At 34.4% G+C, this 13125-nt stretch overlaps 1 protein-coding gene across 1 annotated transcript in view; it reads left to right on the top strand.

Moving 5' to 3' along the window:
- Positions 1-7310: 7310 nt before the first annotated feature.
- LOC145243653 (SLIT-ROBO Rho GTPase-activating protein 1-like) overlaps positions 7311-13125 on the top strand; it is a 559174-nt gene continuing 553359 nt past the window's right edge. The window contains exon 1 of the mRNA XM_080106698.1: positions 7311-8222. Coding sequence (XP_079962824.1) covers positions 8141-8222 — 82 coding nt within the window. The 5' untranslated portion in view covers positions 7311-8140. The remainder of the gene's footprint in view (positions 8223-13125) is intronic.

Genomic DNA, 13125 nt, shown 5'->3' with positions numbered 1-13125 from the left:
TTTGAGTGCAATGTTTGGCATTTCTATCTTTTCAGATTAAGAAATGTCATTCACTTAAAAAAAAGAGAAGGCATTTTGCATGTTAGAGTATGCTTGGACTCAGTCACCAAAGACAGTGCTGCATGCCTTCTGCACAAATTTTGCAAAGAAGGCACCAATTGCAAAACAAATTAGGACTTGGCACCAAAACTTTCAAGAAAGGGCTGCTTATGCGTACCTAAATGCTACAGCGAGTTTGGCATGAGCTCGAATACCGACTCGACGTATGCAGACAGACGACCTGGATGACCAAGTTCACATCTAGTCGATTTTATGGCTCCATTTTCACTTAGGGATGTTGGCAACCTCTACGTGTTCACTCCTGCAAGAATGTTAACAACAGAATCCAGTTGGTCAACAACTCATACAAATTTACTTTATTAATTGCCCGTAATTTATTACTGAAATATAATTACCACAAGAAATGAATATGAATGAAAGTACAGAGTATAAGGTTTTGTTTAGAATTCAGTAGGAACATCAGCATTGGCCACCAACTTCTAAAGCTGCCTGGAAACCGCATCAACTGATTTCATAAGAAACTTTTTATTTTTTACTAATTAATCAACTGGCCATATTGTCTATCTGATCCGCTTCCTCATCCCCACTGGCCATGCTACCTGTTTATCCCCCCCCCACTCTGGGTTGCACTATCTACTCCCCTCCCTCATTACACTGTCTTACTCTATTCTTACTTTCTCTGGGCATATTAACTGTCCCCTTCCACACACACCCCTGCATCATATTTCTTGTCTACTCCCTCCTTCTCAGGCCATACTGCCTGACTCCTTATTACACCCCACCCCCGTTTCTGGGCCACACTATCTAGAAACTCATTTCTCCTTCCTGTTGACCCCATTGTTATTTCTCCTTGAGCCACATTGTTTGTTTTGGGACAACACTGTCTGCTAATCTACATTCGTTCTCAGGACCATACTACCCACCATTTTGAAACACACTCATAGGTTCTCAAATCGTCAGTATGGGCCCTATTAATTCCTATAAACCGTGGAAGGAAAAAGACAAAAGAAAAAAAAAGATAATCTACTTTAATCTACAGATATAATCTTACTGACAAATCAATCGTCAAGGCATTTGCCTGCTTCAGGAGAGTGTTCAGCTTCTACACCTGACCCCAATAAGTGAGAGAGGCAAATGTTTGGGATTAAAGGAGATTCATCAACAGGAAGAGGAGGGGGGCTGTTTTCAACACTTCTCTATTCATATTAGTGCTTTTTTGAATACTACATTATGAATAATAAGCTTAGATGTTCGTTTATGTGACGATCCGTTATTCATAGAATAACATATGCAAGCGGTAATATGTATAGCGAGCTAGCAGTTTCTGGTTAAACTGTTATTCCGATGAACGATAAAGAATAAGGGAGCATTCATTAAGTAGAAGTGTAGGCATAATGTATGATGTATTACAAAGTATTAATGTGGAAGGCAAATACTGAACCGGCTACATACAAAAAAAGTAACCCAAAAAATAAAACGATGCACTTGTACCGTTCCAACAACTTCTGGAAGTCCTCTTGTGCGAACATGTCAATAACCCTCATCACAGCCTCTTTCATCTCCTACATTGCCTCATGACGACAGCCTCTAAGGTTTTTCTTGAACTTAGAGAATAACCAAAAGTCACAAGAAGCAACGTCTGGACTACTGGATCTGAACTGATAAACTTGACCATCTCCCTGCTGTCATGGCAACGTCTTTCTGATCTTCTCTGAGCACACTTGAGACAAACTTTGCATAAATCTTCCGCATCTTCAGTTCCTCACAAATAATTGTGTGTACACTGACATCAAACTGTGCACTTATTGTCTCTATAGAAACACAACGGTCCTTATCCATGAAATTCTTTATTTGGCCAATCAACTCTGGTATTCTGACTTCCTTACTCCTCCCACATCTCTCATCATCCCTCACAAACTCTCTGCCTTCCTTGAATCTCGTATGCCACTCTAAAACTGATGCTCGATTCATGCAAGATGGCCCAAAAGCAGTCTGAAGCATTCCATACGTTTCTGTGGCATATTTTACAAGTTTAAAACAGAATTTCATTGTATATCATTCTTCGAAAGTGTCTTCACGTCCAGATTGCATTTTGGAAATTCATCAACTGTGACAATTGGTCTTTGGTAGGGTGTATTTCAAGTCCTGTCGTAGCTGTTCATTTGAACCTGAAATCATAAAAATTGGTCAGTCATCTCATAAGATGTATGACAATAATATACTGAATTTTCCAGAATCTATGACAATTTTAAATGCCTGTACAAAAAAGTCTGGAAACTTATTGAAGGCGCACACACATACACACACACACACACACACACACACACACACACACACACACACACACACACACACACACACATATATATATATATATATATATATATAAATGTGTGCAGGAAATGAAAGATACTTTTTTTTTTATCATAGCGCATTCACTCTCATATCTCATTACGCTGGGGTTTTTTTTTCTTTTTCTATTTTCTATTTGTATAAAAAAATGTTAATGGCGTCAAAACAATATTTTTCCATATTCTTTTATAAATCCAATATAAAATGTTAATTTCGATTTCACAACCTACACATAAATGTCAAATGTAGTTTTTCATTCATGAAAGTACATTGGTCCTCACGGCCGTTCTCACATTCCTTTCGTCTCTTAACGACTATTTTTTTTTCTTTTTTTTTTTTTTTCAAATCGCTCAAGTGGAGTCTGATCACGTGACCATTGTTTGCGCGCATTCTTCATGCATTTTGGGCATTATTGAACTATTTGTTCGTTTCTTTCCTTTTTTTTTCTTTATTTAAAAAAAAAAAAATTTTTGGTAAATTTTAACTTTCTTTCCACCTTAACAATCAATCACCTTTAAAATGACAACTTTTTATAAGCTTTCGTGTATGCTGAAAATGCATATCACATGTAAATTTGGCGCAAACTAGTAGTTTTCCGGATATGAAGCAATGCAATTTCTTATGTTATTACTGGTGGCCATTTTGTCTGTTCATCGCACGTGCCCATTTTTGATACAAGGAAAGACATTGCTTAATATCCAGAAAACTACCAGTTTGCACTGAATTTAAATGCGATATTCGTTTTCAGCATACCTGAAAACGTTATTTTTAAGGTGATTGTTAAGGTGAAAAAGAAAGTAAAAATCTACCGATTTTTTAAAGGATTTCTTCTGCTACAAGTACAATAGTTTCAGCAAAATAAAGGAGCCGACTTCATATGCGTAGTCTGTCGTCATTTATGCTGTCATACTTTTCAGAATGTTCTTTATTTGTACAACTGGCACCTGTCCTTAGCAATCACTCTGACTGTTCAGAAAGAACAGATACAGAGCATTTTTATTAACAATTCAAGGCAAAGAGGTTGTAGAATACGAAAGTTCAGTGATCATGCATGGTTTTGCCAGGAACCGAAGTTCCAGACATCAGAACACAATCGCCTCTGGATTGACTTTAGGGAGGCACTGCTGCTGTTGCTTTCAGATGAGAATGGTACTTCAAAGAATACAAAATTCTCTTTGTTTTACATTAGGTTGGAGATTCTGAAAAACCCGACATAAATATATTTTAAGCTAATTTTACATTTGTTTTTGCTTGATAGTACGAATTTAATGCATGACATGATCACTGAAGTTAAGCGACTTTTAGTCTGGTAAGTACCAAGATGGGTGACCTTTTGGGAAGACCAGGTGCTGTATGTACTCTTCGCTTATCTCGACATTATTTCCAATCGTCTTGCATTTTTCTTTGTCACTGAAATCAAGCCAGCCAATTCAGGATAGGTGTGGTTGGGAATTATTCAACACTTGCTTACAGGGAGTATCGATTGTTTTTCAAGACTGAATGGAGACCATCTAAGACAAATTTACCGCATGACGTAGTTAAATCCGGTGATAATAGATATCTTGTCACTAATTGTATCGACCTGGCGTTACCCAGGATGTAGTGAAGTTACTTTAGTTAATTTTTATTTGTTTAGACATACAAAATCTTATTATATTCTTCAGTCTAAAATATAGGTTATCTTCCTTTGCTGACTTTTATTTTTAAGTGATTTGTCTGGGCTGAATGAAGTAATTTTTTTAAGTAAATCCTAGTAATTTAAGTTATTATATTGCAAATAACTGATATTTGTTAGTCAGAAGTGAAATTTAATTTGTCAGCTTATATGCTACTTGGGTTTGACTTGGAAAATACAGTAAGATAATTCTATATGTGAGATTGACTTAACAAATTACCATTCTGGAGTGTTTTTTTTTTGTATACAAGTATAGTTCTTTGAGTTTGATCACAAGTTCAGCCATTGACACAGAGAGATGTAAATATTAGATTGTTTCGTTTAGTCCTGAACAGTTGAAGCTTAGTTCTGTCAGTTGTTTCAGGCCGTTTGGTTCTGTCATTTGCTGCAAGACGTTTGGTTCTATCGTTCATTGGAATACATTTGGTTCTGTCGTTCGTTGGAAGACGTTTGGCTCTGTCGTTCGTTGCAAGATGTTTGGTTCTGTCGTTCGTTGCAAGACGTTTGGTTCTGTCGACGTTTGGTTCTGTCGACGTTTGGTTCTGTCGACGTTTGGTTCTGTCGACGTTTGGTTCTGTCGTTCGTTGCAAGACGTTTGGTTCTGTCGTTCGCTGGAAGACGTTTGGTTCTGTCGTTTGTTGGAAGACGTTTGGTTCTGTCGTTCGTTGGAAGACGTTTGGTTCTGTCGTTCGTTGGAAGACGTTTGGTTCTGTCGTTCGTTGGAAGACGTTTGGTTCTGTCGTTCGTTGGAAGACGTTTGGTTCTGTCGTTCGTTGGAAGACGTTTGGTTCTGTCGTTCGTTGGAAGACGTTTGGTTCTGTCGTTCGTTGGAAGACGTTTGGTTCTGTCGTTCGTTGGAAGACGTTTGGTTCTGTCGTTCGTTGGAAGACGTTTGGTTCTGTCGTTCGTTGGAAGACGTTTGGTTCTGTCGTTCGTTGCAAGACGTTTGGTTCTGTCGTTCGTTGCAAGACGTTTGGTTCTGTCGTTCGTTGCAAGACGTTTGGTCTGTCGTTCGTTGGAAAATGTTTGGTTCTGTCGTTTGTTATGAGCCGTTTGTTTCTGCCGGTCAACGTAAGGCGTTCGGTTCTGCCGGTCAATGCAAAACGTTCGGATCTGTCAGTCAACGCAAGACGTTTGATTACTGGAAGCTGGAGTCAACTATCTTGAATTCTGACTCTAATGATATTGTATTTTTACAAAATCTTAAATTGAAATAAAAACGCTTTCAAAGATTTTAAAGCACAGAAAATAATTACACATGTAGGGATAAAAGTAACTTTTATTGTCTTTGGTAACAGTTATTTGTTGAATATTATTTTTTTTATTATTTTTAACCCTTTTTATTTACTATAGTGCACTATTGATCAATTAGTAACTCGATGGATTAAATCTACAATTCCAATATTGACTGACAGCGACTCTCAGAGCAGGGATGAGGAACATGACTTGCTAAATTCTTTAATATTTATTTTTAATTAATTTTTTTCTTCATAAATTTATTATTTGTCAAAAGAAAGAATTGATCATACAAATCCTGTTGATGACTGCTGGATTTTCACGTGAGCCTTGTTAACTAGGCTGTAGGCCTAATGCTGCTTGGTGCCAAACAGGGACCGTATATGTTCCGGGCATCATAGCGTTAATCTTGCTACATTGCCACCACTCATAATATGCTGAGGAAGGGATGGATTTTAGAGAGGCGTTGCTGCTGGATAAGAAATTATGGGTTTGTTTTACTATACATATGGACTCGAAAAAGTTGTCAAAAAAAAAAAAAAAAAAAGCAAATATATAACAATTAAATGTTATCAAAGACAAGATAAATTACTTTTCTACCTAACTGGATAAGTTTTTAGTGTTTTTATTTAATGTAAAATGTTTATTCGGTTCGAAAATCATGCAGTGTTTATCGGTATATTTGAAAAAGACAAATGGCGGCGTGCTTGCTGTGGTATACGTTAAGTTTGGGGAAAATGAGTTAAAACTAAAAACAACTATACAAAATACTGTTAGAAATCCACCCAGTATATGTTACCGTGAGGCTGACATATATTAAGCGAGTTTAGGAAATAAGATTTGAAAATCCAGCACCATAGAGAAAGAGCACTCTGGGCGAACAAAAAATGCCTAGAGAAGTCCAACATTCTTTGGTAGGAGCGCCTCAGGCGATTAGCAATAAACTAACTCCTTATGAAAGGGTGAGAAGGTGAAGGTGGAAGGACCTCCTAGAACTGCACAGTGCCATCCATACCTTAACAATGGCCTATACTCTAGACTTTGGGGCCGATAAAAAATTACCGGCTATGTCGAAATGAAAACTAGTTCGGAAAAATTTAGTCGCAATATTTATAAACAAACTAAGGGTGAGGTTTAAGGGCACATAACTCCTGCTTATAATTTTCTAGTTAAACGACAGAAGGACTTAAAAAGGATGAAACTTATTTAACCCCTGAAAATTGACAAAATTTTTCTGAACTTTTTTTATTTAATTTATTTTTTTTAAATGTAATTTAATGACATTAACTAAAAAGTCCTGAAATTGACTAATATGGCTTTAGTCTCGTTCCGAACTTTTTTTTTATAAAGATTGCGACTTTATTTTCCTGGTCGAGTTTTCATTTCAGCGTCTCGTGTGCACGCTGCACGATGACGTTTAATTATAACTTAGTGTTTTAACGTTATTTTATTTTATTTATCTTACTAAAACATGATTTAAGTGAAAAAAAAAGTTCCTTAGGATTGACAGTTGACACTGACGGAAATCCATTTCATTCTAGGTGACTGAAATGAAAATAAATCTATATATTTCTGTGTGTGTTTTTTTTATGTTATTATTTTTTAACAACGTTATTCGACAATTATATATTTTTAAATATCACCTGAATGAGATATATAAGTGCCGTTGAAATCATTTAAAATTTATTTTTCACAATTAGTAGTAATTTTGTGTTTAAAAAAACATTTTCTTATCTGAACCCTTTGACATACCTTGCTATCCCTTGTTGTCTCGCAATGGTAGCATCCCCTTATTTCCCTCCTCCCCTACAACTTGATTGAAGAAAACACGGTGGACTGACCCAGTCAGTTGTGACCTAGTAAATCTATTTCAACTTCACCTTCCTTCTCTCTCTCTCTCTATGTCTGTCTATCTCTGGAATTAGGGGTGGGGGATGGAAATTATCGCAAATAATATTATTGTTTTCTTTGTTTTTATTTGCATTATTATCATGGCGATTTCAACGTTGCTTCTACTCCTATGTTATGTCAACGTCTAGATTATTCAACTGCGAATTCGCACTGATACAGTACACTTCACGTTGAGCTTTCCTCTTCTTTTTTTTTTACCACGCGCATTTCTTTAAAAACACGTTCTTGTTTTCCTTCTTTATCAAATACCCCCCCCTATCTCTAGTTAGTTTTGGCATTCGGTGATTTTGTGCCCTTCAGCATAAAAAAAAAAAGCTCACCAACACATACATTTTTTTTTTCAAAAGAAAGGGCGCACAAAATCCGGATTTTTATTTGTTGTCACCTTTAAACAAATAATCCCACTTTATAATTGAATATATCGGAATCTGTTTTACTAACACGATTTATTTCGGACCGGTTTTACCGGAAGACACACCCTACCAAACCATTACTGTATTTGTATATACATATATCTATCATATATGAAAGCGGTGTACCATATACTTATGTCAAGCGTGCTATAAAGAAAACGTGTTTCGTTCCATTGAAGGAATCCTTCAGGCTAGATAGTATTTTTGCTATACCCCCTCCCCCCCTCTATAAAGTGAACGTGTTGTGGAAGAAGCCGTGTTTATTTATTTCCCTGTCGTCGAAGAAGGCGACTCGATCGCTCGCTTAAATACCGTTGTATTGTTTAGTTAGTAATAGTAGTTTGTTAAAAGTGCCTTTATTATTATTATATTATTATTATTATATTATCATTGTTGAATTCAGTGCAGGTGGCTTGTATGTGTGCGCGTGTTAAAAAGAAACAACTAAGTCTATGTGTTCAGTTGCTATTTTCTTTTCCACAAACCTCAAATCATGGCTGGACTAGAAACTGACTCTTTTACCAGGCAAACTTCACTCCGGAGATCTAGGAGGAAACCTAATACTCCATCACAAAGTAAGTTTTTTTTTTAATTAAACTTTTATCTTTATTTATTTATTTTAGACTTATTTTTGTACTTTTGCAGTTTACGGTCTGTAGTATTTTTTATTTTAAGATAGGATTTTCGAGTTGATTTCTATTTTTACGGTATCTTTTGTTTATTAAATTGTTAGGTGTAAGTACAGGATAGTTAACAATGCTCTCCTTTCCATGTGTGGGTTTCTAAATAGAAACGTTATTTCAGTACAGCTCGTAAACTGCAGAAGTATCTTATTTTTTTATTTTTATTTATTTGTGTGTTTACATACCTTTGATTTGATTAGATCATTATTGATTATTATATTCGTAATTTATTTCTTAAGCCTCCGCTCTCGGTATTTGCGTTTAAAGCTGACTCCCATTAAACTAAACACTAGCACAGCCACAGGGGTCGTTGCATTTGGGTCTGAGTGAAATATTTTTCTGTTCGGTTCTAGGAGGATGCCATCTTCCCAGGCATTACTACTTTCTGTAAAGGAGCATTATTACTGATCACATAAGGAGCCTCTGTCAGGGACCAGCAAGTTCGTTCTTTGCTGTTTTCGTACTCTTGGAGAGCTGGCTTTAACGACAATAAACGCCCTTGGGTCACATCTTGCTACACATCCCAAGCATTACTCCCGCCTTTGGAGGAAGGATTGTTTGGTCACCGGTTGCCCGAGTCCTCCCTTACCGGGGAATGACAGCGGGTCTGATCACGTCAAATTTTTCACATATCCATCATGTTATTGTTTCCCACTATTTGGCGTAACAGAATCCCCCCCCCCCACTAAAACTGAAGTCGTGTCGTTGACTATTCTAATAAATGTCCGTGCCCGTCATGTCTAACTAGGAGAGGGAGAATATATATATATATATATATATATATATATAACCCTTTTTTCCCTCTTAACTCCTTCCTTCATACAATGAATGATACACTCTTTCCCTCCCGAAGGAGAACCCCCCACTCCAGTCTCCACACGCATTCGTGTGCTATTTACAAGGCTTTCAACTAGCTTTTTATAAATCAATTTAATTGCAATTCAGTGGTAAAATCCGTAAAACCATTAATATACCAACAAGGATTAGATGAAAAATAAATGTATGATCTCTGTTTTAAATTGATAAACATTTTCATCTCGACTTTAAAGAATGGCGGTGCTCCCCCCCCCCTCTCCCTCGCTTCAATTTAGTGTAGTTGGCGCCGTTTGAATATGTCACTCACCGGAGCTGACAAAAAAAAAAAAAAGACCGGCTTTCTTTTTTTTTTTTTTTTTTTTTTTTTTCACTGTGAAACGAAAATAAAGTATTTTAAATCTATTTACTCACAAAATCCGATTAATAAAATCGATGGCTAATATTTAAGAATTCAGCTTTAAGATGGCTGCCATTGTGAAATTTAATCTTAAATTAATAATTACGGTTTTTGTCAAGTCATTTAAATTATTAATTAGACCAAATTGCTATTAAGATAGTGTTGTTTCAATGACAACCATCTTAACGCTAAAATCTTCAATATAACCAAGCCAAATCAATGTGTAAAAAGAAAAAAATCAACATATAGAAAAAGATTTAAAGAAAGAAAGCTGTTTATATCCGGCAGTGGCCGGGAGTCTCTTTAATTTTTGTTACACTTAGATATTGTTATATAAAATAAAAAATATCTTTACATTTTATTATTACGGCGTCATTTAGTTAATAAATTATTGGTGCAAGTTCAGAGTTCAACCAAATCAAAAAAAAGAAAAAATACAGAAAAATCTTTATAGTGTATGTAGCCGTCACGGAATGAAATATTATATTCCAGAAATTGATCGAGTTATTTTTTAAAGTTTATTTGATTTTTGGAATATGACATCTTGGTTCCGTGACGAGTACGTACATCATTAAGATTTTACTGTCGCTTGAACCCTGAATTTGCACCCGAATTATTAGTTGAACTACATCATATAAAACTATTTGATACTTGTGCAGAAATGCGTACCCTGCTACTTTTATCGGATTTTCTTAAATTTGATTTTTACGTCATCTTTTGTTTTATTAATAATAAATTAATAAAACAAAAGATGAAAAGGTGAAAATACAGAATAGTTTTAACCCTTCCCTTCCCATGTTGAGGCATTGGTGTTTATGCACTTTTGTTACCGCGCTATTTTTAAATAATTTTTTTTCGGGTTAAATTTAAGTTTCACGATATCTTTTAATTACTAAGTACAGAATAGTTACACCCTACTCTCCTCATGTTAAGAATGGCCTTCAAAATAATAACTTGATTATTTCAGCACGGAAACAAAAGTGCACCATGCACCATAACGTTATTTCCACACCGTCCGTATTCTATATAAATACCAATTATTGTTTCCTCTAAAGGCCAATTTAGACAAAATTCCAACAATTCTAAGAATACTTAAGAAAATTTCTATTTGACGATTTTATTGTTTTATAAAAAGTGGAAAATTAATTATTAAACTAAAGATCGGATTTTCAAGTTGAATTCCATATTTACGGTATCGTTTGTTTGTTTGGTAACTTGTTAGGTGAAAGTACAAAATAGTTAAAAAGAGCATTCATTAGACAACAAAACGAAAAATAAAAATGGCCAAAAAATAAACATGTAACAAATTCTTACCAAACGCAAGCTAAGTTACTCTTGTACATATCTGGATAACTTTTGTGTTTTAACTTATTTTAAAGCGTTTATTTAATTCGAAACATAAGTACTGTCGAGTGTTGCATTAGAACAAGAAAAAATGGCGCACGTGAGACGGTTACTTTGGTAGTCTCGACAATCGCTCAAAAATCGAAAAATTTAACAAAATACCGATAGAAATCTACCTAATAAAATGTCATCGTGGCATTGTTGTTGTCTGGACTAAGTTCTCCCGATGATAATAGATTTCGGTACTAGTGCACTTATTGATCTGTGCTCCGGCGGAAATAATAACGTTATTATTTAAAAAGGCATTCTTAACATGAGGAGGGGAGGGTGTTTTGTAACTATTCTATACTTTAACCTTACAATTGAATAAAAAAAAAAACATCAGAAAACTTGGAAATACGATTTAATAAATAGCGCGGATCAGTAAGTGCACTCCACTAGATTTCTAACGTTATTTCAGCACGATCCGTATTTTGTTAAGTATCCATTTTTGATTCCAATAAATAATAGATTAATTAGTAAATAAGAATGTATGTCACGTAGAGGCGAGAAACACACACATACGAAAAATTGTCATAGTTCTCTAGAGATAAAGATTTTTTTTTTATTTTATTAATTGTTAGTATTGGCGTCTCTACTTGTGATAAGAAAACACGTTACAATACATAATAGTTTATCTTTTTAAAAGAAAAGATCTCCAAACAAATGGCTACTTGTACTAAAACAGTTTCTTTTTATCAACATTTATGAATACAATTTACGAATTATCGATTAGCTAGAGTAAAAAGAAAAAATACACAAACTTCATTATTTGTATTTAAATAAAAATGAGCAAGACTATATAACGTTGCTCGGGATTGGACGAGAAACGTTTGTCCTTTTGCGCTTAACCTGTAATATCATTTCTATTTCCTATTATATATAAATAGATTTTTGTCTGTCTGTTTGACAGTCGCGTTTTTTTTTTTTTTTTTTTTTTTTTTTTTTTAGAAATAAGTATACATTGCAGAATTTGTCTCGTTTAAAATATCAGATCTTAACGACTTTTAGAAATGGAAGATTGTTTATTTCCGGGTTTGTTTTACAATAGACAGGGGTACGAAAAAGTGGTAAAAACCCAAATATATAACAATTCAATGTTATCAAAGTTACTTTTCTACCTAGCTCAGTAAAAATTTTTTCTAGTGTTTTTATTTATTTTAAAGCGTTTATTCGGTTTAAAAAACAAGTAGTATTGAGCTTGAGCGTTACACGAGAACATGAAAAAAAAATGGTCGCGATTTGACACTTCAATCGTTGAAGTCTCGATAATGACCGAAAAATAATTTAAAAAATACGCTCAGAAACCCACCCAATAAATGTTACGGTAATATTTATTGGATGGGTTTCTAACAACTCAAATTTTCTTATAAATAAAGCGGATGTCATCACTGGAAATCGGAACCCTGAGGTTTTGAAGATTCCCCCCCCCCCCCGTTGTATTTTGTAATCTTATGATATTGATTTTCTTCATGTCGTAATCTTATATATATATATATATATATATATATATATATATATATATATATATATATATATATATGGGTTTGTATTACTACACATAGATTCGAAAAAGTTGTCAAAAAACAAATATAGAACAAATAAATGTTATCAAAGGCAAGATAAGTTACTTTTCTACCTAACTGGATATATTTTTTGTGTTTTTATTCAGTGTAACATATTTATTCAGCTCGAAAAACATGCAGTGTTTACCGATGTATTGGAAAATTCAAAATGGCAGCCGACTCTCTCTCGGAGAGGGTACGTTTGGGAAAAGGTATTATAAATAATAAACTAGACAAAATACTGTTAGAAATTCGCTCAATATATGTTACCGTGACATAAGTTGACATATATTCGGTTGTTTTCTAACAGTATTTTGTCTAGTTTATTATTTATAATACCTTTTCCCAAACGTACCCTCTCCGAGAGAGAGTCGGCTGCCATTTTGAATTTTCCAATACATCGGTAAACACTGCATGTTTTTCGAGCTGAATAAATATGTTACACTGAATAAAAACAAAAAAAAAATGTATCCAGTTAGGTAGAAAAGTAACTTATCTTGCCTTTGATAACATTTATTTGTTCTATATTTGTTTTTTGACAACTTTTTCGAATCTATGTGTACAGTAATACAAACCCATATATATATATATATATATATATATATATATATATATATATATATATATATATATA

Source organism: Euprymna scolopes, chromosome 22 (genome assembly GCF_053919585.1).
Source record: "Euprymna scolopes isolate OS-2025 chromosome 22, ASM5391958v1, whole genome shotgun sequence".
Lineage (NCBI taxonomy): Eukaryota > Metazoa > Mollusca > Cephalopoda > Sepiida > Sepiolidae > Euprymna > Euprymna scolopes.
Note: the sequence above shows the minus strand (reverse complement) of the source record. Positions and strands in the feature narration are given on the sequence as shown.